Source organism: Aulostomus chinensis, chromosome 17 (genome assembly GCF_037954235.1).
Source record: "Aulostomus chinensis isolate RoL2024-O1b breed Wild chromosome 17, RoL_Achi_v1.0, whole genome shotgun sequence".
NCBI classification, from domain to species: domain Eukaryota; kingdom Metazoa; phylum Chordata; class Actinopteri; order Syngnathiformes; family Aulostomidae; genus Aulostomus; species Aulostomus chinensis.
Window position 1 is genome coordinate 23,072,909 of NC_141336.1, and position 26,916 is coordinate 23,099,824.

Sequence of the window (26,916 nt, forward strand, 5' to 3'; positions counted from 1 at the left end):
CAGTGGAAGCGTGGAAGGCAAAACACAGAAGCATCGCGTGTGTGTGTGTGTGTGTGTGTGTGCGTGTGTGTGTGTGAGCGTGCTTCTGGAGGATTAGTTCCAACATACCATCAAACTCCAGCAGGTATGCGCCCCAAAAGAAGCTGTTAATAAGAAACCAAACAACATCTTTATGTGATAAAGATTCCCATACACACTAGACATAAATACATCCTATCACAACTTCAATATGGAAATAGTATTATATTGTTATATTACATAACAATATCAACATTAATCACAATGAGATATTTATTCATTATCGTGCCGTTCTAATGGGTCGTTAGCAGCCATTCTCACTGCTGACGAAGCAAAAAAAACGGATGTTTAGAAACCCTCAGTCTTCGGTAGGTGGAGAAGTCTGACGCCGGGTACCACTGCTGTTCTCATGGTGGGCACACAAATTCCCAACGTCTCAACAGCGGCGGTTCATAAAACACCAGAAAGAAAGAGGACTTTACAGCAGACCATAGAATTTCCTTTTTCTGATTTTAAATGTTTATTTCTGACCGTAACCCAAATGTCAAAGACCTTAACCGTATTCACAAAAAATAAAATTATAAGAGATTTTCATGTGAAGAAGCTGTTCTCGGATGGGAGAAAAAAAAAAAAAACAACTTTTCTGAACTGCAAAAAATTACTCCTCCACAAAAGCCTCCCCACTGGCTTTCCGTTGTTCCTGTGGTGCTGGCATGTAATTTCAGCAGATGTCGTACCACCACCATGTAATGTGGTGTCAAGAGGTCGTGTTCATTTTCGTGGCGGTTTCACATATTTGTATTAGATGGGCTTGGATAGATGAAACCACAGAGGATAATGAGGCACCTTTTTTTCTGACGGGAGAGACGTGGTCTTACGGTCGAGTTCACTCGATGACTCACTTGTAAATGTACGCGTGGGTGTGCGCCATACCACCTTTTCAGTTGTGTCCTGTCTTAACCCTCCCCTGTCACTTTATTCTTGTCTGTGTTCGTACTTCGTGTCCTCTGGGTTTATGTTGGGTTGTTAGCAGGTGCTTTAGGTGGACCTGCAGGGGCCTGGATCAGTCTTTCTGTGAGATAATAGCCTCGCTGGTACAAGGGCCTCCTAAAAGTTCTCAAATTGCTCCATATTGATTGTAAATTGTTATCTTTCCTCCTGTAACTCTGATATGGAAAAATATTGTAAGCGATTTCTGAACTCTGAACATTTCACAACTTTTATTTAACGTCTAGAATGAATCGCTCTCCAAGAGCAAATTTTAAAAAGAAACCTTGACTCTTTTTTGTTGTTGTTTGTTTTGTTTTTGACAGTCAACTGAGGATGCCGGAATTTAAGAGATGCCAGCTGGCAGAGCTTGGCATCCCTGTTTTGGGTGGTAACCATATCTGAGCAGGCTCTGTAAAAAATAGAAGAACCAGGAAAGACAATCTCAACTTTGTGTGTGTGTGTGTGTAGCTCAGCAAGTGCCATGGTTCTCATGAAGAGCAGTGTGATCAATTATTAATTGAATGTAAATGGGAGAATGAAAGTCTTATTTTTCTTGCGGGTCAAAAACGCAATCTTCACAATTTCATTACAGCAAACAAACTTGATAATGAAGACGATGTGTCCATTACTGTGTCTTTGTCCTTGTCAGTCTTCACTCCATTTCTCCCAGTTACTGCACCAATAAATAATGCCTTGGGAAAAAAAAAAAATCCGCTTGAGAGTTAAATAGTTTTGGTTGTTGCAGTCAAGGGTGAAGATCAGATTGTTGAGGAAAAGGAATGGGTGTGTGTGTGTGGGGGGGGGGGGGGGGGGATGCTACTCCTCTGCATTTATCATGTTTTTTTTATCAATCTAGGAAACAAACAACCTGATCTCATAGAGACGCTTAAAATGACCACAACCTTTTAAAGTTGCATTACGTGTTGGCACAAGATCTGTTCATATTACTCTCCAATAAACACTAAAGCTGTGTTTAATGTTGTTTTGCTGTTTAGAAAAGGCGATTTTATTGCTGTTTGCTGACAACAGCTTAATGAGATCTGTGCATAGGAACATCATCTTTTATGATGTGTGAGTCCCTACACTTAATGTCCAGGTAGGATTAGGAGCAGAGAACATTTGGTCAGGGTTTGGGAAACATCCTCAGAGATGGAGTGTCGAGCGGAGTGACTCGACCTGGGCTTGACAACACTTTACGGTACAGGTGCATTAATAACAGTTGGTGCAGTGCTGAATTAATCATGGGTAACGCTTAGTTATCGGTTAGTAAACAGTTAACCAATGTATCTAACGTGTGGCCCCTGATCTTGTTCCCCTCTTCACAACAACAAGAGTCCTAGAGAACATTAATAAATGGTTAATTACGCTGAAGTAATGCTTATTCAGCACTATATTCTAGACATCTAAACATGAACTAACTGTTATCAGTGTGCACTTGTTGCAAAGTGTTTGCCAATCATTGAGTTTTATTTGGAAGCTGCTTCAACAACATGATGCAGCTCAAAAAAACCTGAGGTCAGCTTAATGGGATCGTAATAACTTTATTTTTGAAGCACTTTTCCAAAAACAAATTACAAAGTGGTTCACAGTCAACACAGGACAATATGTTAAGAGCAAATGATATAACCAATCGGCAATCAAGTTTCAAGGAGAGATTTAAAGAGTTCGCCTGTCGCAGCTCGCGAGCTGAGGGCCCAACCCTCAGACCGCCCTGCTGAATGATGTCAGGCAGCCATCGACTCACGTAGGGAGTTAAAAGATCAGGTGTAGTGTAAAAGCAGGAGCCGCACCGTTTAAACAAGGAGAAAAATCGACAACTTTCTGCTCACAGATGCTTCACGTGCCGACAAGAAGGAAAGTCGGTGTCCGACGCCGGGCTGTGATGGCACCGGTCACGTGACGGGCTTATACCCCCACCATCGGAGCCTGTCCGGCTGTCCGCACAAAGACAGGGTGCCACCAGAGAGTAAGTCACACACCAGCTGAGCATTATTTACCCAACCTGGTGTGTCTACTGATGCTCAGGAACACGCATGAGCCCCGTGTGTTTGCCGTCGTGGTCGGACTGTGTTTGATATCCCAGCATGGGACCCTACGAGGGGTCAGCTGGGCTGCAACTCCATCTCTCCGGACCTTTTGCATGGGGTCGTAGTTGTGCTTGCTGATTGCCTGCCTGGTGTGCTGTGGTGATGAGGTGGGAAATGAGGGCTCGGTGATGTGTAAACAGCGTCAATGCGGCGATCGGTGGGATGGTCAAGAGCTGTCAATCAGCGATTTACTTGGCTGCATGAGCCTCTCTCCTCCACTCAGCTGATTGACAGTGATTGAGAGCTGGTTGCATCCCGTGTTGTTGCTTTCATTCACGGTTTCTCTCTCCCAGCATGGCTTATCCACCGCATGTGTGACTGAGGGTTCAATGTGCTTCATTTATTCACCCTGCTTTTTGATATTAATTGAGTTTTTTGGCATTTTTATTTTTCCACAAAACCTGCCCTGATAACACCAAGCCTGCTTCCATGCCATAAAACCAATTAATTTATTTGTATTGCTCCATTAAGTTCTGTTAAATAGTATAAGGCAGTATCATATCTCCAAACCACAGATCAAGTGAAGTAGCAATAAACATTAGCCGTGAATGAATTGTGAGTTTTCTCTTTTGAGATGTCACCCCTGCTATTTAACCTCACTCACCTCATCCAAACTTCTCAATAAAAGCCCCTTTACGTGTTTTATTAACCGGTGAAAATCATGTGATGATCTTCCATGACCAGGATGGCAATCAAAATAAAAGAGGGTTTTTAATAATGGCAAAGAAATTAGTTATCATTACAGCGAGGGTTGTAAAGACCAGCAGTGGCACAGATGACTCCTGCTCTCTGGAGCGCAACTTACATAACTCTCTCAAAGGTCCCTCGCCTGAGATGTACTCGTCTCCCAGAAATGTGAAATGATTCGGAGCACTTGACCTTGACTGGGATCAAGAGCCCCAGAATGGAATTTGGAATGAATTGATTGTCACAGGAGATTTCAGCGTAAGATGTCTGTGTTCTCTCCTTACTTGTGTTGATCAGAGCAACCCTTTGGGGAAATGATACCACTAATACCACAGAAGACGCCGCGGATCACAATACCTTCTCTTCTGGATGGTTGTGTAATCGTCGTCTGTCCTTCTTCCTCTACTTCAGAAGATACCTGAGTTGAGAATGAAACAAATAGCATTCATTTTGGCAGTTTTTTCGTTGGTCCTGCGTCAGATGTCCTTGGTATGTTTCCGCCGTGTTCAGTCAACCTCATCCTGGGTCTTTTTCGTATTCAAATTAAAATTTTTCATGAAAATTTGGTGAAAATTACACATCCGTGTGAATTTCCAACGGTAAGAGGAGTTAACGGCGATGTCCTACATAATCACCGGCGTCCTACGTAATCACCGGTGTCCTATGTAATCACCGGCGTCCCACATAATAACCTGCGTCCTACATCGTCACCAACGTCCTACGTAATCACAGACGTCCTATGTAATCACCGGTGTCCTACGTAATCACAGACGTCCTACGTAATCACAGACCTCCTACGTAATCACAGACGTCCTACGTAATCACCGACGTCCTACGTAATCACAGACGTCCTATGTAATCACCGGTGTCCTACGTAATCACAGACGTCCTACGTAATCACCGACGTCCTACGTAATCACAGACCTCCTACGTAATCACAGACGTCCTACGTAATCACAGACGTCCTACGTAATCACCGACGTCCTACGTAATCACAGACGTCCTACGTAATCACCGACGTCCTACGTAATCACCGGTGTCCTATGTAATCACCGGCGTCCCACATAATAACCTGCGTCCTACATCGTCACCAACGTCCTACGTAATCACAGACGTCCTATGTAATCACCGGTGTCCTACGTAATCACAGACGTCCTACGTAATCACCGACGTCCTACGTAATCACCGACGTCCTTCGTAATCACAGACGTTCTACGTAATCACAGACGTCCTACGTAATCACCGGCGTCCTACGAAATCAGTGGTTTTGGCTCCATGGTAGCTCATCTGTCTTTTTTTTTTGAAGAAGAAGAACACAGTTTGGAAGATGGAGCAGTCAGAGTCTGTCTGCACATTTCAGATGCACTAAAATGACAATATTTAGTTTTGTCGAAAGCATGAAAAAAAAACGTCTGTTCTTGATTTTTTGATCATTGAAACCTTCTTCGGAAGTTGGACATCGACAAGAGCGACTCACATTTATGTTTCTGTAATGTTGTGTTTAACTGACATGTATGTAGGAGGCAGAATCCATGTTTTACTGTTAATAGTTAGTGATTATCAGAGAAACTGGGCCCGTTTTTTTTCTGGAAAAAAAAAAGAGTCAAAACCCAAAAGGTTCAATACATTTACATACATTATCCTAAGCACATCCACTCGCCGCTTAGTTTTAGTCTAGTTTGCATCGACCAAAGTCCAGTCCTGCAGCTTTGACCAGCTTTAGATGACATGAGGTAAAGCAGGTCTCCACATTATTAGTGAGTCACGGGGTTCCTGTCAATATGTGGTCAACAGTCTCATGCAGACAGACTCCCTGCATCACCACATGAAAGGTAAAGATGAGTACATGTCACAAGTGTCAAGTTGCCTGCAGGGCAGAATCAGCTCTGGGCAGATCTCTCTCCCCTATTAACACATTTGCTGTACTGGATAGATTATGTTTTATTAATGTAGTGGTTTCATTTAATTGGGAAATCACACAGTGCAGCCAGACACTTCCTTGGGAAATGTGAAAAATGACGATTAAATTATATCTGAAATTCATTAATTCTCGTCCCCGTTTGCTCAGAGTGGCTCTTTTTGTTGTAAAATATTAAAATATTTCCGCTTCTGTCGTGGTGTTTACCTTTGTAGCAGACAATCAGTTCGCTTCCATCCATTCCTCAAGTTCCCCGCTCGTTCAGTCATGGTGTTTTCATGCTGCCGTTGCCTCCGTGTCTGTGCAGAGGGCAGGACAAAACTGGGATATGCATAATGTATTGGCTTGTGGCGTGTTGAGGTGGCAGGCTTTGTCCAATTACCTGCACCGAACACCAATTAGTATGTTAGGCAAGGAGGATGATGAGGGGTTAAAGTTTAAGGGGGTGATAATGATGAAGCTGATGCCGATGGGGTTTAGCCCCGCATGCCACCGGTGCCGAGACGACCCTTCGCTGTGCCTCTGCCTGCGGTGCTCTGACGGCTCCTCTCAGACATCCATAGATCATTAATCTAATTGGCTGGTTGCCGAGGGGATCTGAGACAGTTATGGACTCTTTTAATGGTAAATGGTATTGAAGACCACGCTCTCTACCCTAACAACGTGCCGATGATAACAAAGCACACTCTATCAAGGACCTTATTTGAAGGCGTCTTCCATTGATTTCGAGACTTGTGTTTTGCATGATTGCTCGCTGTTGGTTGCACCGCCGCCGCCTGCATACCCAAAAACTTCCTCCCATTTCTGTGTCCTGTTGAACTCAAATGGCATCTTTTTATTCATGACTGTGCCTATTCCATGAATACTAATTTGAAAGGCCCGGATAAGTGGAAGCAATATGGTGAGAAACCTCGCCTGCCCTTTCAAACTAGTATTCATTAAAATGAAGAAGAGGTCATTTAGGTTCACGCAGGCTCATTTCTTAATGATGTTTATAATGCCAGGCTCACACACTAATAGAGCTCACGCGTGATTGTAAGGGGCTCCTAACCTTCCCTGTCTTTCACTCCTATCTCCTGTCTGTGTGAAGTTGTGGCTATGTATGAGAATGTTCTTAAGTGTCCTACGCCTGGCTGCACGGGACGCGGCCATGTCAATAGCAACAGAAACTCCCACAGAAGGTAAGTGAGAGTCCACCCAAAAGAACCGGCGCTGTCCGTGTTGTCGTTTCAGTGTGGGACTTATTATTTCGCTTCAGTTTTTTCTTACCTCGTCCTTTTTTCTTTTTCTTTTTCTTTTTTGTGGGGGGGGGGGGGGGGTGATGATTGTTTCAACGTGTTTTTGTGTGTTTGGATTCTTTCTTATTATTCTAAATAATTCATGCTGCTTTACAATCCCATATTTCGGATGAGGCTGATTAGAATGCAGCGTTTCACACATCCAGCAGCATTAATCATTTATCAGCACACAGAGAAAAATGGCATCTATCAGGTGCAGGTTTGGAGGGAGAAACTGAAATAGCAGGGTGCTCTTGCCGGTGCTGTCAGACAGGGCGAGGTGACAGTGAAAGAGGAGTGTCACCCACAGCAGATGCTCAGGGAGTCAGGCATAGCAGCAGCTATTAGCACCTTTCTGCCACTCAGCCAGGGTGACAGGAAAGGTGCAGACCTGGGCGGACGAGAATGCACTCCGTGCTGAGCTCAGTGACACGGCCGGGGCGCCAAATAGGCACACACATGGACACGTGGCGTAAACTTTCACTTTTACGAGAGAAAACTCCACATAGCTCACACTTCCCAGATGCACACTCTCATCCCTGCACATGCACACACGTATGCACGTCTGATGACAGCTCTATGCTGGCTCCAGGCCATTGTCAGAGACAGCATTTCCAGCCAGATTCTGCACACCGCAGTTGACAGAGTGGATGGAGAATAATAGGGGTTAAGGAGAACAACGTGAACTTGTGTCACATTTGGTCAGTTCCTTGTCAGGACATTTTACAGCTCTGAATTCTAGCCTAACACACTGCAGGTGTAGATCTTAAGTGTATGTGAGTGTCTTGTCTGCATGCTTGAAGGAAATGACATTCTGCAGAACGCACATAAAAAGGTGCATTTTTCCATATGGGAATGTCTTTTTGAGACTTATTGTAAGCTGCTCAACCATACACATACAAGCTGTTACTAACTGTGTTACTTCAAGTGATGAAAATAAATGATTTTGCATCGGAAACAGAAGCTACAGTCACAGTTATTTTCAAACTGGCTTATACTGGCAGTGATTAGCTGACAGACACGAGCTCTTTTCAGCCTGCCAGACTACCTGACAAGTACTCTCACAAGCCCACTTTTCAGCATGTGTATTCAGTTTTCAGGTTTTTCACCTATCAAAATGTGTCTTGGATGCATGTTCCAATGTGCCACTGAAGTCGCCTTCTCACTTCAGTCTGTCAGGATGCCCCATCGCCGCAGCCGAGAAGCTGGCCAAAGCCCAGGAGAAGCACCAGAGCTGCGATGGCTCCAAGCCCAACCAGGCCTCGGACCGAGTATTAAGGTAGTATTCTCTTCTCACTTACACCCAAATTGGTCTCAAATTGTCAGATTCAGACCCGTCTTTGTGAGGGATCCCAGGTCCAGCAGCGTAGTGTTTAGGGTGTCGGTTAATGCTTTTGTTGTTTAAACCGTATAACAGTCTTTCCAAGTATGTGTCTCTGATTTCTAGTCATAAAATCTCATCACACGTAATACGAGACAGAACCACTTTAGCAGCAGCACCTAAGTGAGACAAAGACCTGTTTTTAAGACAATACGCACTCACCAATGGAGGCACTGGGCTACAGGTACTTTTTTTTAAAGAATGTTCCCTCAACTGTTACCTTTTGAGGTAACAGTTGAGGGAACATTCTAGCACAAGAGCCCAGAAAATGTACACAGTTGTCTTATAACCCCCCAGTAACACACATTTGCACCCTTTTAGGTACACACCGCAACCTCTATTTTTTGAGTGTATATCTCCAGAAGTCCATTTTGCGTATTGCAGTTATTTTACTTTACAGTACCTTTTTTTGCTCACTGTATTTTTGTTCTGAGATGTAGATTCATGTTGATATTGAATCAGATCTGTTTGTAAATATTAAATATGCTCGTCATGTTGCAATGTTGTGTTTTTTTCCCTTGCATTTCATCGATCTATTGAGATTTTAAGTCCTCCCTTTTTTTTCCCCTCATGTTTACATCTCTTGTCCCCTGCCAACACTCCCTTGAGACTGCATGTTCATCTCTGTCCTCACTATTGAAGACAAATCACTTCGTTAGATTTGCACAAAATCAGCCTCGTTTATCAAAGTGAGAGCTTTTTTGTGTAAGAGATTGTTTGATAGCCATGAAAATGCTGTGATGGAAAAAGAAGGTTATTTTGTATTTATATCTAACAAAACATCAACAGCGTAAGAACATACAGTTCCTCACTTCCTGCTTTTAGGCCATAAATGCATATCAAATGATAAAAGTAGAGTATGCAAGTGTAATGAAAGAAATGTAGAATTCATTTTTTATTGACTAGGCATGAAAAATATTTGCAGTAAGGCAGGAAGAGGAAGGTAGCCATGCTATGCTATATGAAAGGACCACCCCTCCATCCATCAGCCCCATCCTTCATATTCTAATCCTGGAGTATTGCCAGCCGTCTGCTACTTCCCTTGCATCTGCCCATTTTTTTAATCAAACCCCAGACTCCCTCCCCTTCCCCTGGGCAATTTTGAGTGCCTCGGTCCAACTTCCACCCCCTCGTCATTTATTTTCCAGGCCTATGTGCTTTGTCAAACAACTGGACTATCCACAGTATGGTTACAAGAACAATGTTTCCACCAGCACACCCCGCTCCAACCTGGCCAAGGAGCTGGAGAAGTACTCCAAGACCAGCTTTGACTACAGCGCCTTTGAGGGTAGCAACAACCACCAAGTCTACGGGAAACGGGCCATCGCACCCAAAGTCCACGGACAAAGGGATACCTCCCCCAAAGGATACGATGGTATTATTTCACAGCATATATATAAAGCGAGCGGTTTTCCTGTCCGTAGTGCTAGAATCAGAATCCACGATTTAGTTGATTTGCCTTTCAGTCTGGTCACCTTGTCAGACGAGGCAGTCGTATTGACAGAGTTTAGTTCTCCTCCATCACCCTCAACAGAAGCAGACATTCCCATTACAGCTTCATTTCATTTCTCCAATACTGAATGTAGAGTTTTAAAGAAGTACTCGACCCCTGGGAAGATGGTATTTCAAGAAGGTGGATTGTGTATGCCCCCAGAAAGCACCGGTGAACATTTTTAGAGTTGTCAAAATACGATGAGGTTCTCTGAAAATAGTCAATAACTTGAAGTGTGTATTAATTAAAAGCAACATTATGCAGCACTTAGAATTTAAACAAATAGAAGTTCAGCGTTATTTTAATGGTATATGAACCTGTGGGACAATGGGGGATGGACCCCATCGCAACTCCCACCGGCTTCACTCAGAATTCTTCAATTCTTCGAACAGTATGTGACATTTTTTGGAGGAATTTCACAGGAGAAGAAGACAAAAATCAGACCCTTAGCTACTGCTAGTTACTCAGTCAGCTGTTAGCAACTCGGTGTTCGCGCCCCACATTTCATCAGGAGAATACTGATAGTGGGTAAATATGATTTGCCCACCTTTGATGGTGCTGGAGTGATATCAAGATACACGGACAAGGTAGATGCAGCGTGATTCCCACCAACAATAAACGGCTGATGAAAGCAGTAGCAAGTGCTCAGACGTGCGTGTTGAAAGTGCTCATCAGCGGGGAAGTGAGGAAGGTCCCAGGTTCTCTTCTGGTTTAAAAAATAAATAAATTTCAGAGTGAATTTCTTAAAACTTAGACAATGATTATATGTTTGAAAATGGAACTGAGTAGCAACCCATGTGTAGGAAAAAAGGAGAAGAAAAAAATAAAGTAAGATGTAATAAACTGCAAAAGTACAATATGAAATAGTTTTGTTTTGTTTTTTTTAAAAAAAGGAAAGTGAATTGAACATGAAAATTATTCTTGCAACCAAAAAAAAATGGTTGATGGAGCCCAATACTGTATGTTTTCCCGGAGCCCACCATCTCTGGCCCCTGGTTGAGTACATTTTCATGTCTCTCATGTGTCCTGCAGCCAAACGTTACTGCAAAAACTCCAGCTCAGCCAGCAGCACCACCAGCACCTACGCTCCCAGCAGCAGCAGCAGCAGCCTGAGCTGTGGAGGTGGAGGAGGGGGCGTCGGAGGAGGTGGCGGTAGCAGCGCCAGCAGCACTTGCAGCAAGAGTAGCTTCGACTACAGTCACGATATGGAGGCTGCCCACATGGCGGCCACGGCCATCCTCAACCTGTCCACGCGCTGCCGGGAGATGCCCCACGGCATGGGGGGGAAGCCCCAGGATCTGTGTTCACAGGTAGGACGGTAGATCTTGACGTCAATTAAAATTTCCATGGATTAAAAATGAAAACTAGATTGCGTCACTGCTGTACTCGTCACACCTCGATGAAGCAGTCAGGACTTCCTCTGACCTCCTGTTGTAGTCACGGAGAATTCCATAGATAGATTATCTCTGAGCTCCTTTCATTATACCAGTGCTGGCAGTGGAAACTGACAAAGATAGGGTGACTTCAGCGCCACACTCCACATGTATACACACACACACACACACATTCCATCACAGATCCGGGGCTGCGTCTTACACTCAGAGCTCAGCAGGGCAGTTTTTTATTTTCCGTCTGGGGATCAGATATGAGCGGGACGAAGCGTGGTTTGACACGGCGTGAGCCCAGTGTGTCATTTCTGAGAAGATAAGGTGACGGTGTTCCTGTATTATCTGTGCCGAGATGCTGAGCTGGAAAATGGGGGCCTGAAAGAGAGCGCACAGCAGAGGGCTAACGCTGGCTTAATGCTAATGTTGACAGCAGAGACCGCGATAGAATTGAAAATAAAGAAGTGAGAGCAAAGGGAGTCTTTTCTGTGGGAGGTTTCTAAATGTCACAGTGCACAAGGAGAGGTGAGAGGAGGATACAGCAGAGGAGAAAGTTGCTGAGGAAAGAGTGAGACTAGGGGAGCAGTAGAGGAAGGGAGCGGGAAAGGGATAAAGCCCAAAGCAACGTACTTCCAAAGAAAAGTGGAACGGAATAAAGTTGGTGGGAACAAACGCCTAAAGCAGTCAGGACTTCCTCTGGTCCTAAATCATTTCATTGTCTGTCCTTCTCCTGCTCGGAGGCGAGACGGGCAGGATGCTCTCCAGGCAGGATAGGAAGACAGGAGACTTCAGAGGGTTTTTTTTTCTTCTTCTTCTTCTCTTCACCCTCTTTCATCTCAGCACCTCAGCTCGTGGCACACACTGTTCCTTTCTGTGTCAGAATGAACCTTCACACACACATGCACACACACACACACTCACTCATTCTTTCCTTCTTGTTTTTTCCACTCTCTAACTGACTGTTTCCTTTTCTGTCAGTCTGCTCATTGAATTTATTGCTTTGTGGACTGAAAGACTTAAATGAACATTCTTCACTTCCTCATTTAAAAGGGAATTATTGTAATGTCCCAGGCCAGATTATTCTGCTTTGACTGTTGGAATAGAGAGAGAAAGTTGAGGTGAAAAAAGGAATTTCACTATTTTCATACCTTTGAAACATGTTGACCAGTTGGACTCTCCGTCTGACTGGCAGGAACCACGGCACTGATACATTGTAAAATATCTGTAAGGGTTTAGGAGGGTGCACAAGTGTGAGAGAGGAAGCAGGGATGACGAGACGAGGGAAAATATGTGATGAAGTGCCAGGAGGAGAGAAGAGGAGAACTCGTGAGAGGATGACGAAGGTGGAAGTCTGGATTTTTAGAAGAGAGGAATGGAGAAGGAAGTCAGGGAGGGAAGGTGCGTGTGAGTTCTCCCTGTGATAGAGAGATGAGAGACCCTCAATCTGCCCAAAGCATAGGCCTATCTGACTGGATCTTTTGGTAGCTAGCATTAGCAGGATAGCTAGCAAGCTCCCAACTACATCACATGGGTTTGGATCTCTGAGCAGATGAATGAAACCTACAATGCCCCGGAGGGTTATAAAGACAAGAAGCAAAAAAAAAACAACAAAAACCCATCCAGCTGCAGAGACAGTTTAAATCCAGCTATTAAATTAACTCTCTTTCATTGTGATTTTTGTTGTACTGTATCTTCGTTGGCACCTTCTGCAGTGCTGAGACCATGAAGGCGGCGGAAGGAAGTGTGGCCTGCATGAGAAGATCTCAGCCTCTAGTAGCAGTGAATGCTGTATAAAGAGCATCAAACTAAATATCTGATCGTATTGAATAACAAAATATGGATGAATTATGCCGGCGTGGCCAGGAACTTATTACAAGGAGTGCCAACCAGTACAAAGCCAATGGTTGTTTTTTTTTAAACTGGAACTTGTAACATTTCATTGTAAAATGTTTTAATCAATTATGTTTTGAGGGCAGAAAGCAGGCTGCATTTGGAACTTGTGTTGAAATTATTCTACCGTCCACATCACATCGCACTGACATGGAAGAGAACACTCCTTAAAGTCAAGCCCTTGTCAAACAACCTCATGTAAACGTCGCTGAATGTCACATTATAGCTTTTTAATTTTGCGTCTGTAAGTCTTATCTCCCTTCTCTGCACCTGCTAAAAAATTTTAGGAAAACTTAACCTTGAGTTGGCGTTATTGCAGTAAAAGCTGATTTCTATTCAAATTAAAAAAAAAAAAAGGAAAAGAAATCAATACTGGAATGTTGCATGTGCTAGGAACCGTTATGAAGGAAGGAGGAGGAGGGTGAGTTTGAGTACGTGACAGACGTTTTGGGCTACCAGGGTTATCCACGTGTTTTGTCCGTGAAATATAATTTGAAAATGATTAGGAGGAATATTTCCTAAATTTAATTCAAACCTTGCGTCCCTCTACCAGAGCTGCTGCAGGGAAGCCAAACTTGTGTTTAGGTAAACTAATGTCTCTGGTCCGCACCAGAAAACTGGACTCAGAGACACCAACGAGCGTTAAGTTTAACAAAAAGAAGCAGCGAGGACGCTGACGGCAGAGTGAAGAGTGAGACACAGCAGAGACGAGAGATGATGGTTTTATTTAAAGACTGGAAAAGGTGAACAGCGGTAATGTGCCGAGAATTAGCAAGTGACCTCTCCAACCGCTCCTGCCGTCTCCCTGGCAGCATTGCCATGGCAATGAAGATCAGAGGTTACAGGAGGTCAGAGCGAGAGAGGGCGGCCTCTAATGAAGGAGGTGGTGCGCATCCTCACATATCATCCTCATTAATTTGATATGATGGGGTGGGTCACGTTAATTGGGCGGTGACATGCTATGCAACCGCTGACACGGAGGGGGCAGTCCGCTCAGCATATTTACGAGGACACGATGAGTCACAGCAACGCATGATGATGTGTCTCCTCGCCTCCTCGTTCTGTCAAGCTTCGCCCAAACCTACATGGGAAATTTAATCAAAGGAGGCGCCCGCGTTATGGACTTCTTCACGGACATAGCAGCCATGATTTTTTTTGTCTCTCTGCTGTTTTCAGTGCTTGTTTTTTTTTCCAGAAACCGCTTTAGCAGCATTCACGCTGAGTTCCAAATCTATCAGCCCGTGCGTTTGAGTCAGTGTGCGTCACAGAGGTTTTGGCTCCAGACACCAGGAGAATCCACCCCCTAGGGATACTGTCAGCTAGAATCAGCATTAGAGTGGGTTATCCTACTCATGAAGGGAGCGAGGTGGAGGATGAGGAGGGGATCAGACGAGGGAGTCAAGAAGGAAGGACACAAACCTCCCTAAATATCATAACAGAGGGACATTAAAGGAATAGTGTGTGAATCGTGAGCCGGTTCTGTTCCAGCACACGTTTAATAGTTCCATCTTTATTTTTGGGTGCGCATCAGTCGACTTCCAGCCACTGCTGCTCATCACAGCCCCCACACCCCTAACCCTCACCCCCCCGTGATGTCCACTCGCATTAGACTCATACATGCAACACAAAGTCATGCACGCACACGCCCTTCTGAGTGCACAGAACGCAGGATAGCGGGATGGAAGGAAAAGAGAGAAAAGAAGGAGGGGCTCACAGAGGGATGCACTCGTCCTTGAGCACTGGTGACCTCTCAACGCTGCCTTGCTACCGTACACCACAAGTGTCTCGTGACAGAATTTGTCAAAAAAAACTTTAACGGGAATATTGTTTCAGATATTTGAACTGCACGATCCGTCCATCCAGACGTCTGGAGTAGAGAAAACTCCAGTTCTTCCTCTGTTCTACTTGTTTAGCCCAGCTCTGACACCAGAACGTGACTGTTTGACTGCCATTTAATCAGAAACTCTCTCTCTCTTTTATCCCCTTCTCTCCATCCCTGCCTCCTTATGATCTGTGCATCCTTTTGCCTTCCACCAAAATCATTGGACTGAAACACGCACGCACGCACACACACACTAACCTCACTTTACCTACACACACACACACACACACACACACACACACACACACAACCCTACATATCAACATACATTTTCCAGAGTCCCAGCCTAGATCTTGATGAGAACGGTACTTTGGACCTGAGTATGAGCAAGCGTCTGTGCAGCGGTGGAGGTGACTCGGTGCTCACGCCTCTAGAGCCCATGTCCCCCCAGAGGCAAGCTGCCCTGCTGGGCTCCCGCTGTTACGGCATGGGGGATGCTGCCGACTGCTGGGACCTGCCTGTAGACTACACCAAGATCAAACACATAGACGAGGACGAGAAAGAGGTAAAAGGGGAAAACAAGGACAATGTTTGATAGACAAGTCACGGAGAAGAGGGGATTCACTTGGCCACTGCTACACAGTTAAATAAAGAATGAGTATTACATTGCATTTTTAAAGGAACACACTAACTTTTTGGGGAAATATGCTCATTTGCCATCCTCCCCAGAGCCTGACAAGAAAACAGATACCTTTCTCTCCTCTGTGCGTGCATAAGGGAGCCGACAGCTACAGAGTCTGGGTGATTGCTAATTAGATAAGTGTAGTAAATGGTAGGGGGTGCGAAGAGTTAGCACAGCTCAACAAAAGTCATCAAATAGATACGTTTAAGGGTCTCTGTTATCCAGAAATGATCCTCCTCATCTTCTCTTACAAAGTTAGCCATGATTAGTTGCAGTCGACTCTCCTCTAGTCGCCAGCAGTTTGTCTTGTTAGCCAGAAGTTTTGAGATGCTGTGTCAAACCATTCACAGCAGTTCTCTCAAGTATGTATTTCCAGCTGTGCGTCTGATTCATAAAAAATGTTAAGCACAACCCGAGTGATCATTTATGTTGGTCAAACCGTTTTGGAGAAAATTTTATTTGATTACTTTTGGCATAGATGTGCTAACACGTCCTACCCACTACCATTCGTTTCATCAAACTAGCTAGCTGCTAGCATGCTATCTAGCAAGCCGCTGTTGGTCTCAGCTTCCTCATGTAGCACAGTGAGGAGAAGGGTGTCCCTCATCTTGTCTGGCCCTGGGGACGATTGACAATAATCGTATTGTCGTCTTGTCAACTAGATAACCAGATAATTACCTGTATCAGGATCAGTAACAAATATCAGGATCAATAATAAGAGGTTCAGTGTAGAAATAATCAAAAGAAGAGATTGTAAACGGATATTTCAGTGGAATTTTGACCATTAGAAAGCATAAAATGCTATAAAGTAAGTTATTTTTGGATGCCGTTTGTTTCTCCAGTTAGCATGTGTCACTGATACTGTCTCGGCCCAAAATTCCGCCCCCCCTGCAAACGGCAGTATTACTGTCTGCTTCTCTTCGGAGTTTCATACCGTCCTTCTGAATCACGGTTATATTTGGAGCCATTAGAAAGTCATATGAGGGATTTTCGAGGAGAGTGTAATGAATCTGCATGCTAATTGATGTCAGCATTACCATGCGTAAAGGTATCTGCTCTGTTTGTGTCATGCTCCCCACATGCTGCCTTTCTGTTTTTACATTTCGCTCCTTTCCAAAATGAATTATGCAAAGTAGCACCTTGGGAGAGAATCGGAATAGCTCATCTCATCAAAGAACTGCTGGAAATCAATGCACCACTGCTGGGTGCATCTGTCGGTGCGCACATGCATGTGTTTTCGCGCGCGCATGTGTGTCCGTGTGTGCATATTCATATGAGTGTCTCTGCGGGAGTGTGTTTGTTGTGTGTGTGTGTCTGTGTGTGTCTGTGTGTGTCTGTGTGTGTGGTAGTTCCTTCCCTAGCCTACTTTTTGCTCCCTGTCTATGCATATCGTCCTCCTTCCTGTCTGGCTCTCAGCTCGCGCGCCTCCTTTAATTGGAGAAGCTCACTGGTTGACCCAGCATCTCTCACACATACACACACGTATACACACACACACACACACACACGTATACACACATGCACGCACACATGCACGCACACACACACACACAAGCACACACACACACGCACTACAGCTTGAGTGCTGGATAATTTGGGCCATATTTGGACCTGTCTCTTTTATGGGCATTACTGTACATACACTGCAGGCACGGAAGAGAGGAGAGGATTTGCATCAACAGCCGTCGTGTCCTGGCTGCATGCACTGCAGACAAAGCACAGCCCCTCTTGGACAGCCCGCCGCGGTCCCTCGCTACACCACAGTGCCATCTAGTGACTCCCTGCTGCATAGCAAGGGCACACCAGCAAACTCCCTTCAATTGTTTAATGCCCTGTTGAAATTAGAAACATGCATTGAGGTGCACAATAGTGCTACAGCACAGGAGCCCACACACCCTTTTCATTTACTCCTTTCAAGGATGGCATTGTTGACTCGTTTTTGACTGCCAGGTGAGACTCAGTAGTCAACCAGTTACACTTCACGTTGCCTGGTCCAACAGGTGTTTGAGGAAAGAGGAGGGTAATGACTGCCGATCAGGGATGACATTTAATGTGTGTTTGCAGGCCTGATCACTTACATGTGCTTAAATATATGTAATAATAGAGTTAGAATCAGTAACCCCCCTACTCTTCCTCTCTCTGCCCCAGCCGGATGACCTGGATCCCTTCCACGATCTCCTGGAGGACCGCTCCTACACCACTGATGTTAACATGCCCAGCCCCAAGCCCAAGTACGTCCAGTGCAAGGAGAGTAAGAAGGACCTGATAACGTAAGAGTCCCGGTGCTGCTCCTACACACCCGCCCCCACCTGCCTCTCCCTCCTCATCTCACACTTCTTCCTTATTTGCTCCCTCAGAGACCCACTCTCTCTCGCTCTCTCTCTCTCTCTGTCTCTCTCTCTCCCTCCCTCCTCCCCTCTGTCTCTCTCTCCCCGCCCCCATCCTGTGTTGTTGGCTTGCTGTATGATTTTTATTTAACAGCATTATATCCATTTGTCCACATTGATCCAGAGATGTAGCCTCTACCTCACTTGAGCTTCCCTCTTTTGATGCATTAGCCTCATTAGACACCAGTATCAGGCTGTATCCAGAGTAGCTGATCTCAGGAGCCAAGCTCAGGATTAATCACAGACAGTGAAGCTAAACTGGAAACAATGAAAACAAACAAAAATCTGAAACAACCCCCCCTTTTCTGTAATTTTTCACATTTTCTTCTCCTTCCCTTTGGGCTTATAAATCTGTCTATTTTTCCGGTGACAGATGTCCCACACCGGGGTGTGATGGAAGTGGTCACTTGACGAGCAATTTCGCCTCACATCGAAGGTGTGACTTCCTTTTCTCCTGGTGGATTCTGAGTCTATTTCCCTTTATTGTTTTCAGCTTACCTCGACTACGCTGTCAAACACTTGTAGGCAGAATGCTACAATCTTCTTTTCTGTTAGCCCTTTGACTATTATTGGCGAGGTGACACCATCAATCAGTTGTATCACTTTTTTAGATTTTAACCTAAATTCTGGTAATACATGATGTCTGTATGGAGCGCTTGAGCGGTCAGAGGGATTTCTTTCAATAGAGGGGGAATTTATAATCAGAGTATATATATATATAAAATTGTCACTGATTAGGGGGGGAAGTTATATTTCGTGGCCAACATTTAATCTCATGCCCTCAGTATTTATATTTCTCTCTCAATGGCCACCAAGAAAAATGGAATGAAACGGAGAGAATCTTTCTCTGGCTACTCCAGGGCTCCTTAACTTACCATCAGAGGAAGGTTGGGTGTTGCATGTAAAAATGAGTTTGCGAGAACTGAGAGATGGAATGCTGACATGAGAGTACATGAGATTTCTCCTTCGCTTTTCTCAAAAAGTCAGCTTTTTTAACAATTTCATTTGAACGTGTTATATTAGCAGTCCGCACAAATGCTCAGAGGGGTTAACTTCTTTAATCAACTCCCTGCACTTGCATCATGGCTTTGTTGCATTTCCCGGTAGATGCATTTTTTTTATGTTTGTGTGTGTGTTTGTGAGTTGTTTTGTGTCACAGTTGTTGGGGTTTCCTGCCAGTGTTTTGTTGCTAACGTTCTACCGGTGTATCTTTCAGTCTCTCAGGTTGTCCCTTAGCTGATAAAAGCATTCGAAGTATGCTGGCCAACAACGCGCAAGAGCTCAAGTAAGGCGTGAGATAAGTCACTCATTTATGTGTGGTTTGCAGTTCTTATTCTCCGATCAGGTTTATCAGCGTAAACATCAAGCTTCATTCACGAAATGTTCTTATGCACAAATTTGTTCTTATAAACAATAGAAGTTTATGCAACCTCAGTTTAGGAACCAAGAGCTACAAAACAGATAAGCTGTCAGGCTCTGCCTCCCGTCTGTCAGACTAAATTGAGGGATGGATATGATGTTTAAGAACAAATTGCGAATAAGAATGTTTCATGAATGTGGTCCAATGCTGTTTCAGGGAGTCTCAGATCCCTCCAGTCTGCTATAATCAACATTTTCACTGCAACAGCAGATCAGTGACCTGTTTCATGGTGACAGTCCATCAGAGAACCACCCCTCAGCCCCGCGGAGCTCTACGGAACATCCCAGCGTCTTTTAACCCATTGTCCAGATTTGACAGCTTACAACTGTTTTGCTTCACTCTCATTAGTGTGGTTTCCAAATGCAGCAGGCAGCTGTTTTTCACAGCCAGACACTCAAACTAAACACTCTGTATGTTCCCCACTCTCAGCAGCGTTGGTGCTGCTGGTAGACACTGTTACCAAACTAGCCGGTGAATAACATTTTAGTAGCTGAGGAGTCACATGAAGAATACTGGACTCACAGTGATCAGCTGGACAGAAACACAAGAGCAGATGAGTGGTGATTGCTCCGTATCAGCCGCGCTGTAAAGAAAGATTGGGGTGTCCTTCTACCTGGTCTATTTAACTCAAAATAACCAGGTAGAAGATGAGTCAAACTGGTTGTTTTTGCCGCTAACCCTTCCAGAACACACCCCTACCACTCTGTACACAAAATGACAGAGTAACTTAAAAGCTCTCTGTATGGATCCTTTCAAAGATGTTGGTCTCTATCTTCCTTTATTTTTTTGTACCTAAAAAGAAAGGAAACACAGATGAACACAGTTGAAATTTACCACAAGATTCCCCTGATAATTGTCAGGTGTAACTCTGTCTGACACGCCCCAGAGGCTTAAATCTGTTATTGTAGGTTTAAACTCTTAGGACCTGATAAAAATAGAACCAAACTATTATTAATCCGTGCTGTGACAATTTTCGTTTTGACATGATGAGTCTGGAGAGTGACAGAGATGCTTGTTGAAGTTGTGCAAATATAAACATCCTGTATTCTGATGAATGAATTTTGTTTTTTTTGAACAAAAGCAATAAGAAGAAGAACATCATTTTAAAAGCCTTGCTAATATGTTTGGGTTGACTTGCTGACCCACTGTATTCATGTTACTTTGCACACTGACTAATGTGAAACCACCATGATAAAGGCAGTAGAGCTGTAAAACACCAGCTCTCCTGCTTTTTAAAGATATCGACCCTGAGCCCTTTCTGTGTTTTGTGCCCCAGGTGCCCGACACCAGGGTGCGATGGTTCGGGACATATCACTGGCAACTACGCCTCTCACAGAAGGTACACCAAAATACTTCCTCTTCCCATCTCGCAAACGTCACGAACGTCTTTCCTTGCTCTCGCGCTTAAACATTACTGTCTGTTTCATCTTTGTCGTTCCTCCACAGTCTCTCAGGGTGTCCACGGGCCAGGAAGAGTGGAATAAAGATCATCCACAGTAAAGAGAACAAGGAGGACCAGGAGCCTATCAGGTACCTCACAAACACCCATCATCTGTCTCACTCACGACGTGTGGAACATCACGTATGCCTCAACGCTTCCCGGTGAAAGTTTTTTAAGATGGCACCAGACAGCTGTGTGAAGGAGAACACATATTTTCTAATCTAATGTTGCTCTCTGACGCGCTCTGGTGCATGGAGGGATAAATCAGTATCAGCCCTGACAAGACAAATGTGCTGTGAGCTTCTACCCAAATACAAAGGTGCAGGAGGAACTTAAGGAGTGCAAGGTTGTAGCAGCATACAGAGGGGAGATTCCGCAGTTTCTTGTGGACTCCTGCAGACAGGTAGGAACAGACCGGCAGAGAGAGACACAGAGAGAGACAGAGAGATTGATTGGACTCCACCTAAGTCCCACTGTGGGCTTCTGTGGCCTCAGCCCTGCAGCTGAATTGATTTCTGCACTGGTGCAGAGCACCAGCAACACACCTCGGCCATTCTCCTTCTCATCATTCTGTTGGATACTCAGGACATTTGGCCGGTCCTTAACTAGGGCTGCAACATTCTTGCTAAAATGTGAATCCCAGTTTTTCTCCCTAAGAATCCAGATCATGATATTCCAGCATGATTCTTATTTTTCAAGCTTTTAACAAACACTCCTGAGATGCCCGATGTTGAGGCCAGGCTTTTACACACGGCAGAGCGTATGTCAAAGTGCACGAGTGGTGACGGTAATGTGTCACTAGCCCTGCACCTCTTGTCCTCTTACACCGGGAGCCGGTTTATTGGGAGCCTTTTGGTTTGAGTTATTACTCCAGCTGCACCGCCTTTATGAGTTTTTCCACCCAGTAAACAGATCATTACATGAATCTAGTATAAAAATAAAAGCATCACCCAGCTCAGTGTGATGAGGCTGTGGTGGATCAGCACCACTAAATCCGAGACCATGGTCTCAGCAGGAAAACTGGATAGTCCTCTTCAAGTAGGGAATGAGTCCTTCCCCCCAGAGAAGGAGTTCACGTATCTCGGAGTCCTGCCCTGGAGTTTGGGGACTATGATATGGCCCGGAGAATCAGAGTAGCAGGAGCGGTTTTGTGTTCGCTCTACTGCCCCATTGTAACGAATAGAGAGCCGAGCCAGAAGTCTGTCTTAGTTCCTGCTCTCAGCTCTCATGTTTGTGAGTACAAGCAGGCAAAATGGCACATCCAGCAGGGAGGAGGTGGCGAGGCGCTGGCCTTGGAACGCCTCAGGACCCCCTAGTCAGAGCTGGTCAGTGTGACCAGGGGAAGGTCCCTGCTAGAGCTGCTGCCTCTCGACCCGACCTTGGACTAGCGGTTGAAGATGACTTCAGCTTTTCAGAATCTGACTGTGATGGGAAGCATTGAGTTTTTGAGACCATAAAAGAGAGCCTCTGAGACACCGGATGTGTGCCGGTGGAAGATAACTGTCACAGATCAGAATAAAACAGAGAACTTCTCAGGTTTTCCACATGAAAGTGTTTAGGGAGCGTTCTTCTGCGGCCAGAGCCGGTTAGCTGTGTGAGAGTAGCTCCTGTAGGGAGCTGAACCATTTAAGTCTTGAACTGGTATTCAAAGTCCTCCTCAGAGGACAAGGTAAGGTAGACTCACGAGAGAGGCTAGACGGAATCAAAAGACGTTTTTAGAGCAGTTTTTCTTACTCCTACCTGAGTAATGAGCCCAAGTATTCACAGGGAAGAAAGAGAATAAAAACAGTACTTTTATTGGTGTAAATCCCCTGATGAATTAACAGAACAGGCTGAGAAGAGTTACAAGAAACAAATGGAGGAAAATTGTGACTATGAGGTTAAGAAAACTTCATTACATCCAGTTTATAGACGTTTCTTCCAGCTTTAGAGGCTTTTAGAGAGTTGTTGAATGGTTGGCGACGTGACGAAGACGCGCGCTGTCAAACTGTGTCTTAACTTAAAGCCAGTAGAGTTTTAGATGTCATAATTTGGCACAGACATGATGTCTTTCTCTCTGCGAATGTAATTTAAAAGATATGCAAAACAATCAGGATAGCGTGTCTCCAAACTGCCGTGTATCTCTTCAGTCAAAAGTTGATCTCAAACCATTAAGTTGCCGTTTGCAGAGAGAACTGATGTTCTCACAACTGCAGCTGGCGCAGCCGTAATCCACTTTGCCAGGTGTGACATTTGGAATTATTTACTGCCTCATTGGATCTGATTAGTGGCGGTGTTGATGCAGCGTCAGCATCTCCCACCTGTGATAAGGCTAAATACAATGATGGTATCTTAGTTTATATTAAGGTGAAAGAGATAAAAGTAAACACAAAATGAAGTTCGAACATACAGGAGATGTAGTTTGGGTGCTAACGGCACCGACTTCACTTGTTCTGCATCGACTTTGAATTTGTAGTCTAGTCAGGAAATGTGTGACTGGAGCAAAACAAGTAACACTGTGACCCTTGACCCTCCAGGTGTCCAGTCCCAGGTTGCGATGGTCAGGGTCATGTGACGGGGAAGTACGCGTCTCACAGAAGTGCATCGGGATGCCCAATAGCAGCCAAGAGACAGAAGGACGGATACCTAAATGGCATCCAGTTCACGTGGAAGTCCGGCAAGACGGAGGGGATGTCCTGTCCCACGCCGGGCTGCGACGGCTCGGGTCACGTCAGCGGCAGCTTCCTGACACATCGGAGGTGGGTCCTCAGGGGCAGGAGGACTAGTACCTTGTTGTGATGTCACCTTTTTGTATTCATATCTTGGGATTGTTTGATTTTGATGTTGTTGTGTATTTGGTAGATTCAGGAATCTCTGTATCAATCAACCTGATAATCAATGATGTTTATTGAGTCTTAAATAAAGTGTTGTTGTTACCCACAACAACGCCTGAATAGGTTGGTGTACGGACCACATGTACACAACTGTTTCAAGCCTTTAACTTCACACATTTAGATGAAGTTCACTCATCGTAGGACTTTTGCCTGTAAAAACTATTTTTATTTCTTTTGCAGTTAAAAAACAAGCCATTCTTTGTGTAATAAAGGAAGAAGTATGATCCAGTGTTTTTGGAGGTTGACCTGTGCTGGGTAATTAAAGTCAGGATATATCGACCTCGGCAGCATCCATTTTGATCATTGCTGTTGTTTCTCTCTCCCGTGTGCTCTCCGCTGTATTCTAAGTGCTGCACTAAATCCAGGATTACCCATTTACCCCTGACACTGATGGAATATTCCTTCATAACATCCCTATAAATACACCAGTTAGTAGACCATGTTGGCTGTGTGTGTGTGTGTGTGTGTGTGTGTTAAACATTGAAACAATGCTTCCTTTCTTGTTGCTTCCTCCAGTCTGTCGGGTTGTCCACGTGCCACCTCCGCCATGAGGAAAGCCAGGCTCTCCGGAGTGGAAATGCTAACAATAAAGCAGCAACGCGCCAGCAACGGTAACTACAACCAACACTCGCTCACACGACAGCAAACCAGGATCGTGATCGTGTGGAATGACCGGTTAGAATTCCAGATAATAAGCCAATCAGCAGGATATGTGGTTCTGGAAGTAGACCGCTGCTCAGGGCTTTAAATGTGGCTCCAGTCTGGAAGAACAGGATCAGGTTTAGACCTTGAACACTTCACACTGACCTGCTGGGACGCCCGGTGGGTCATGAGGGAAAAAGGCAAGATCGTGATGTAATTTGTCTCATTGTTGAGTTTTAATTAGCTCAAATGTAGAGTTGATGAGTCACAAGTCACAGAGATGTATGTGTCATTTTTAGAGCCATTCTTCACCTGAAAAGGGTTTTTGCCTTCCAAGAACTTACAAACATGTTTTGAGCTCACAAAGGAACCCCCCCCCCCCCCCCCCCCGCGCTTGACTTCTTTAACCACGCGTGTTTAGCTCACGCAGCGATGGAGAAAAATGGTAGTTGATTCCTACCCGAGGCCTTGCAGTCATGTGTCAGTTCCTCCTCTGTAGGACTGGAGCACGAAGAGGAACTCAAACAGCTGGACGAAGAAATCAAAGATTTAAGTGAATCAAATTCACAAGTGGAGGCGGACATGATCAAACTCCGAACGCAGGTACGTCTCTTCCTCTGCGACCTTCGTCATCAAGGTGTGCGTGAGTACCGAACTGTAAACACTCTGACCTCCTCTCCTCAGATCACAACTATGGAGTCCAGCCTGAAGTCCATAGAGGAGGAAAACAAGGTGATTGAACAGCAAAATGAATCTCTCCTGCATGAGCTGGCCAACCTCAGCCAGTCACTGATTAACAGTTTAGCTAATGTCCAGCTCCCTCATATGGTAAGGGCCACCAGGAACGGCAAGCCAGCAAGTTGCTGAATACTAATAACATGATGGCAACTTTATTTGTGTATTTAAGCGCAGCCTATCATGCATGCCAGAACTAAAACTGCTTGTCTTTCCAGTGAGGGAGAATTGTTCAATGAGGCTTGATTGGATATGTAGTTTGTTTGTTTGTTTTTTAACGTGCAATTCATGTGACCTGCGCTAGATGAGTGAGAAGTGTTTGTGCCTTCAAAGAGGTGTGAGGGCTTGTAACTGTCGCAGTTGCTGTGTAAAGTCTCCCCTTGTTGTCACTCAGTGTTCACCTTTGAGAAGTTGTTTCTTGTTTTGTTAGTTTTCTCCTCTTCGCTGTGCCATCCCCTCCTTCGCTCACCCTCCTCCCGCTTACTGGATCATTTACATCCATCGACAAGAGAATGAATTAAATGCCAGTTAAGCGCCCTTGTTTAAGAGGCAAGGTGTTTTTATAATCCCATCCACCTTTTTATATTTCAGCAGACGTAAAACGTTTGTGACTGTGGAGTAAAAAAACTAACATGTCATCCTACCACCAGTGGTCCCGGCTCTGTGTTTACAGCTGATCCGAGGTCTTCTTTATGTGTCTGTACTTGACATGACTCCATTTTGTGTTTTAAAGTGAGCTAATAGGAATGTTTACGCTCCTTCCCTCCATAGAAACCACTGGCTCTCAAGGAGCCTCCGCTTAGGAACAACAGCTGCTTACAGTTGCACCAGCAAGTAAGACTCACTGTTGCACCACACTTGGACATTCTTTCACTCCTCCAGAGATATGACAGACAAACACAGAGCATAGACTGGTACTCGCAGCGGTACAATAGGCTACGTGTTTCTGCTCCTGCAGGAGCCGATAAGCGAGCAGAACTTCGACGCCTACGTGACCACGCTAACGGACATGTACTCGAGCCAAGACCAGTACCAGAGTCCAGAAAACAAAGCCCTGCTGGAGAACATCAAGCAAGCCGTCCAAGGGATCCAAGTGTAACCGGCCGGCCTGCAGGTGCGACCGGTCAATCAAAGAGGCGGAGCTGTTGGTTCCCTCGGTGCGGAGCGGTTACTTATATAGTGTTATATATGATGAGTTCTCTTCTTTCAACAACAAAAAAAGAGGTATTATGCTTAGAGACCTTGAGGTCATTTCTTTTCTTTTTGGGTCTTGCTTTGAGGAAGAACATAAAGGAGTAAACAGCAAAATAGTTTTTGAGGACATTCACATTTTGTACGTTTTCATATGAGCTGACATAGTGTCATGTAATGTTTCTAGCTGCTCATGTATGCACATTTTTAGTGTATATTTCTGAACAGTAAGCTAATAATAATAACGGACCGTGAGTTCTTTTTATTGCTTGACAAGAAAGCGTTTTAGACGAAAAAAAAAAAAAAAAAAAGCTGAACTGGACAGTGAAATAAACCAAGAACAAAAAGAAAAAAAAACTACAAGCAAGGAGGAAGCAAATTATTTTTTCTCCTCACTTTGGACTCGCTGATTTTCGATGTTTTCTTCTTCTTGCGTGTAGGTGGTTCCAGAGCAAGAACTGGTTTGCGAATCGCTTTATTTTCTGACAATGCTTGAGACGATGTTTGTGTTTTGTTTCGATGGAGATGTATTCGCTGTAGGTGGGGGCATTTTTAACTGGTGCTGTAAATGAGTCTGGAGAGGAAACTGACGTGACGT

At 44.7% G+C, this 26,916-nt stretch overlaps 1 protein-coding gene and 1 long non-coding RNA gene across 13 annotated transcripts in view; one reads left to right on the plus strand and one right to left on the minus strand.

The window, feature by feature from the left end:
• LOC147246831 (uncharacterized) overlaps positions 1-8,546 on the minus strand; it is a 40,190-nt gene extending 31,644 nt beyond the window's left edge. The window contains exons 1-3 of the long non-coding RNA XR_015109708.1: positions 8,521-8,546; positions 5,908-5,999; positions 4,140-4,200 (exon numbers count right to left, since the gene is read on the minus strand). This is a non-coding gene — a long non-coding RNA (uncharacterized LOC147246831). The remainder of the gene's footprint in view (positions 1-4,139; positions 4,201-5,907; positions 6,000-8,520) is intronic.
• The window catches only part of myt1lb (myelin transcription factor 1-like, b), a 97,004-nt gene extending 70,329 nt beyond the window's left edge, over positions 1-26,675 (plus strand). For 6 of the 12 annotated variants that reach the window (XM_086182074.1, XM_086182073.1, XM_086182076.1 and 3 more), the window contains 17 exons: positions 2,840-2,974; positions 6,791-6,881; positions 8,149-8,256; positions 9,507-9,733; positions 10,883-11,160; positions 15,285-15,512; positions 17,778-17,899; positions 18,390-18,452; positions 19,233-19,301; positions 20,713-20,775; positions 20,883-20,966; positions 23,394-23,615; positions 24,267-24,361; positions 24,892-24,995; positions 25,077-25,220; positions 25,899-25,961; positions 26,086-26,675. In XM_086182074.1, coding sequence (XP_086038200.1) covers positions 2,840-2,974; positions 6,791-6,881; positions 8,149-8,256; positions 9,507-9,733; positions 10,883-11,160; positions 15,285-15,512; positions 17,778-17,899; positions 18,390-18,452; positions 19,233-19,301; positions 20,713-20,775; positions 20,883-20,966; positions 23,394-23,615; positions 24,267-24,361; positions 24,892-24,995; positions 25,077-25,220; positions 25,899-25,961; positions 26,086-26,226 — 2,237 coding nt within the window. In that variant the 3' untranslated portion in view covers positions 26,227-26,675. The remainder of the gene's footprint in view (positions 1-2,839; positions 2,975-6,790; positions 6,882-8,148; positions 8,257-9,506; positions 9,734-10,882; positions 11,161-15,284; positions 15,513-17,777; positions 17,900-18,389; positions 18,453-19,232; positions 19,302-20,712; positions 20,776-20,882; positions 20,967-23,393; positions 23,616-24,266; positions 24,362-24,891; positions 24,996-25,076; positions 25,221-25,898; positions 25,962-26,085) is intronic. The other 6 variants (XM_086182082.1, XM_086182081.1, XM_086182080.1 and 3 more) reach the window with 6 other exon arrangements.
• Positions 26,676-26,916: the final 241 nt, after the last annotated feature.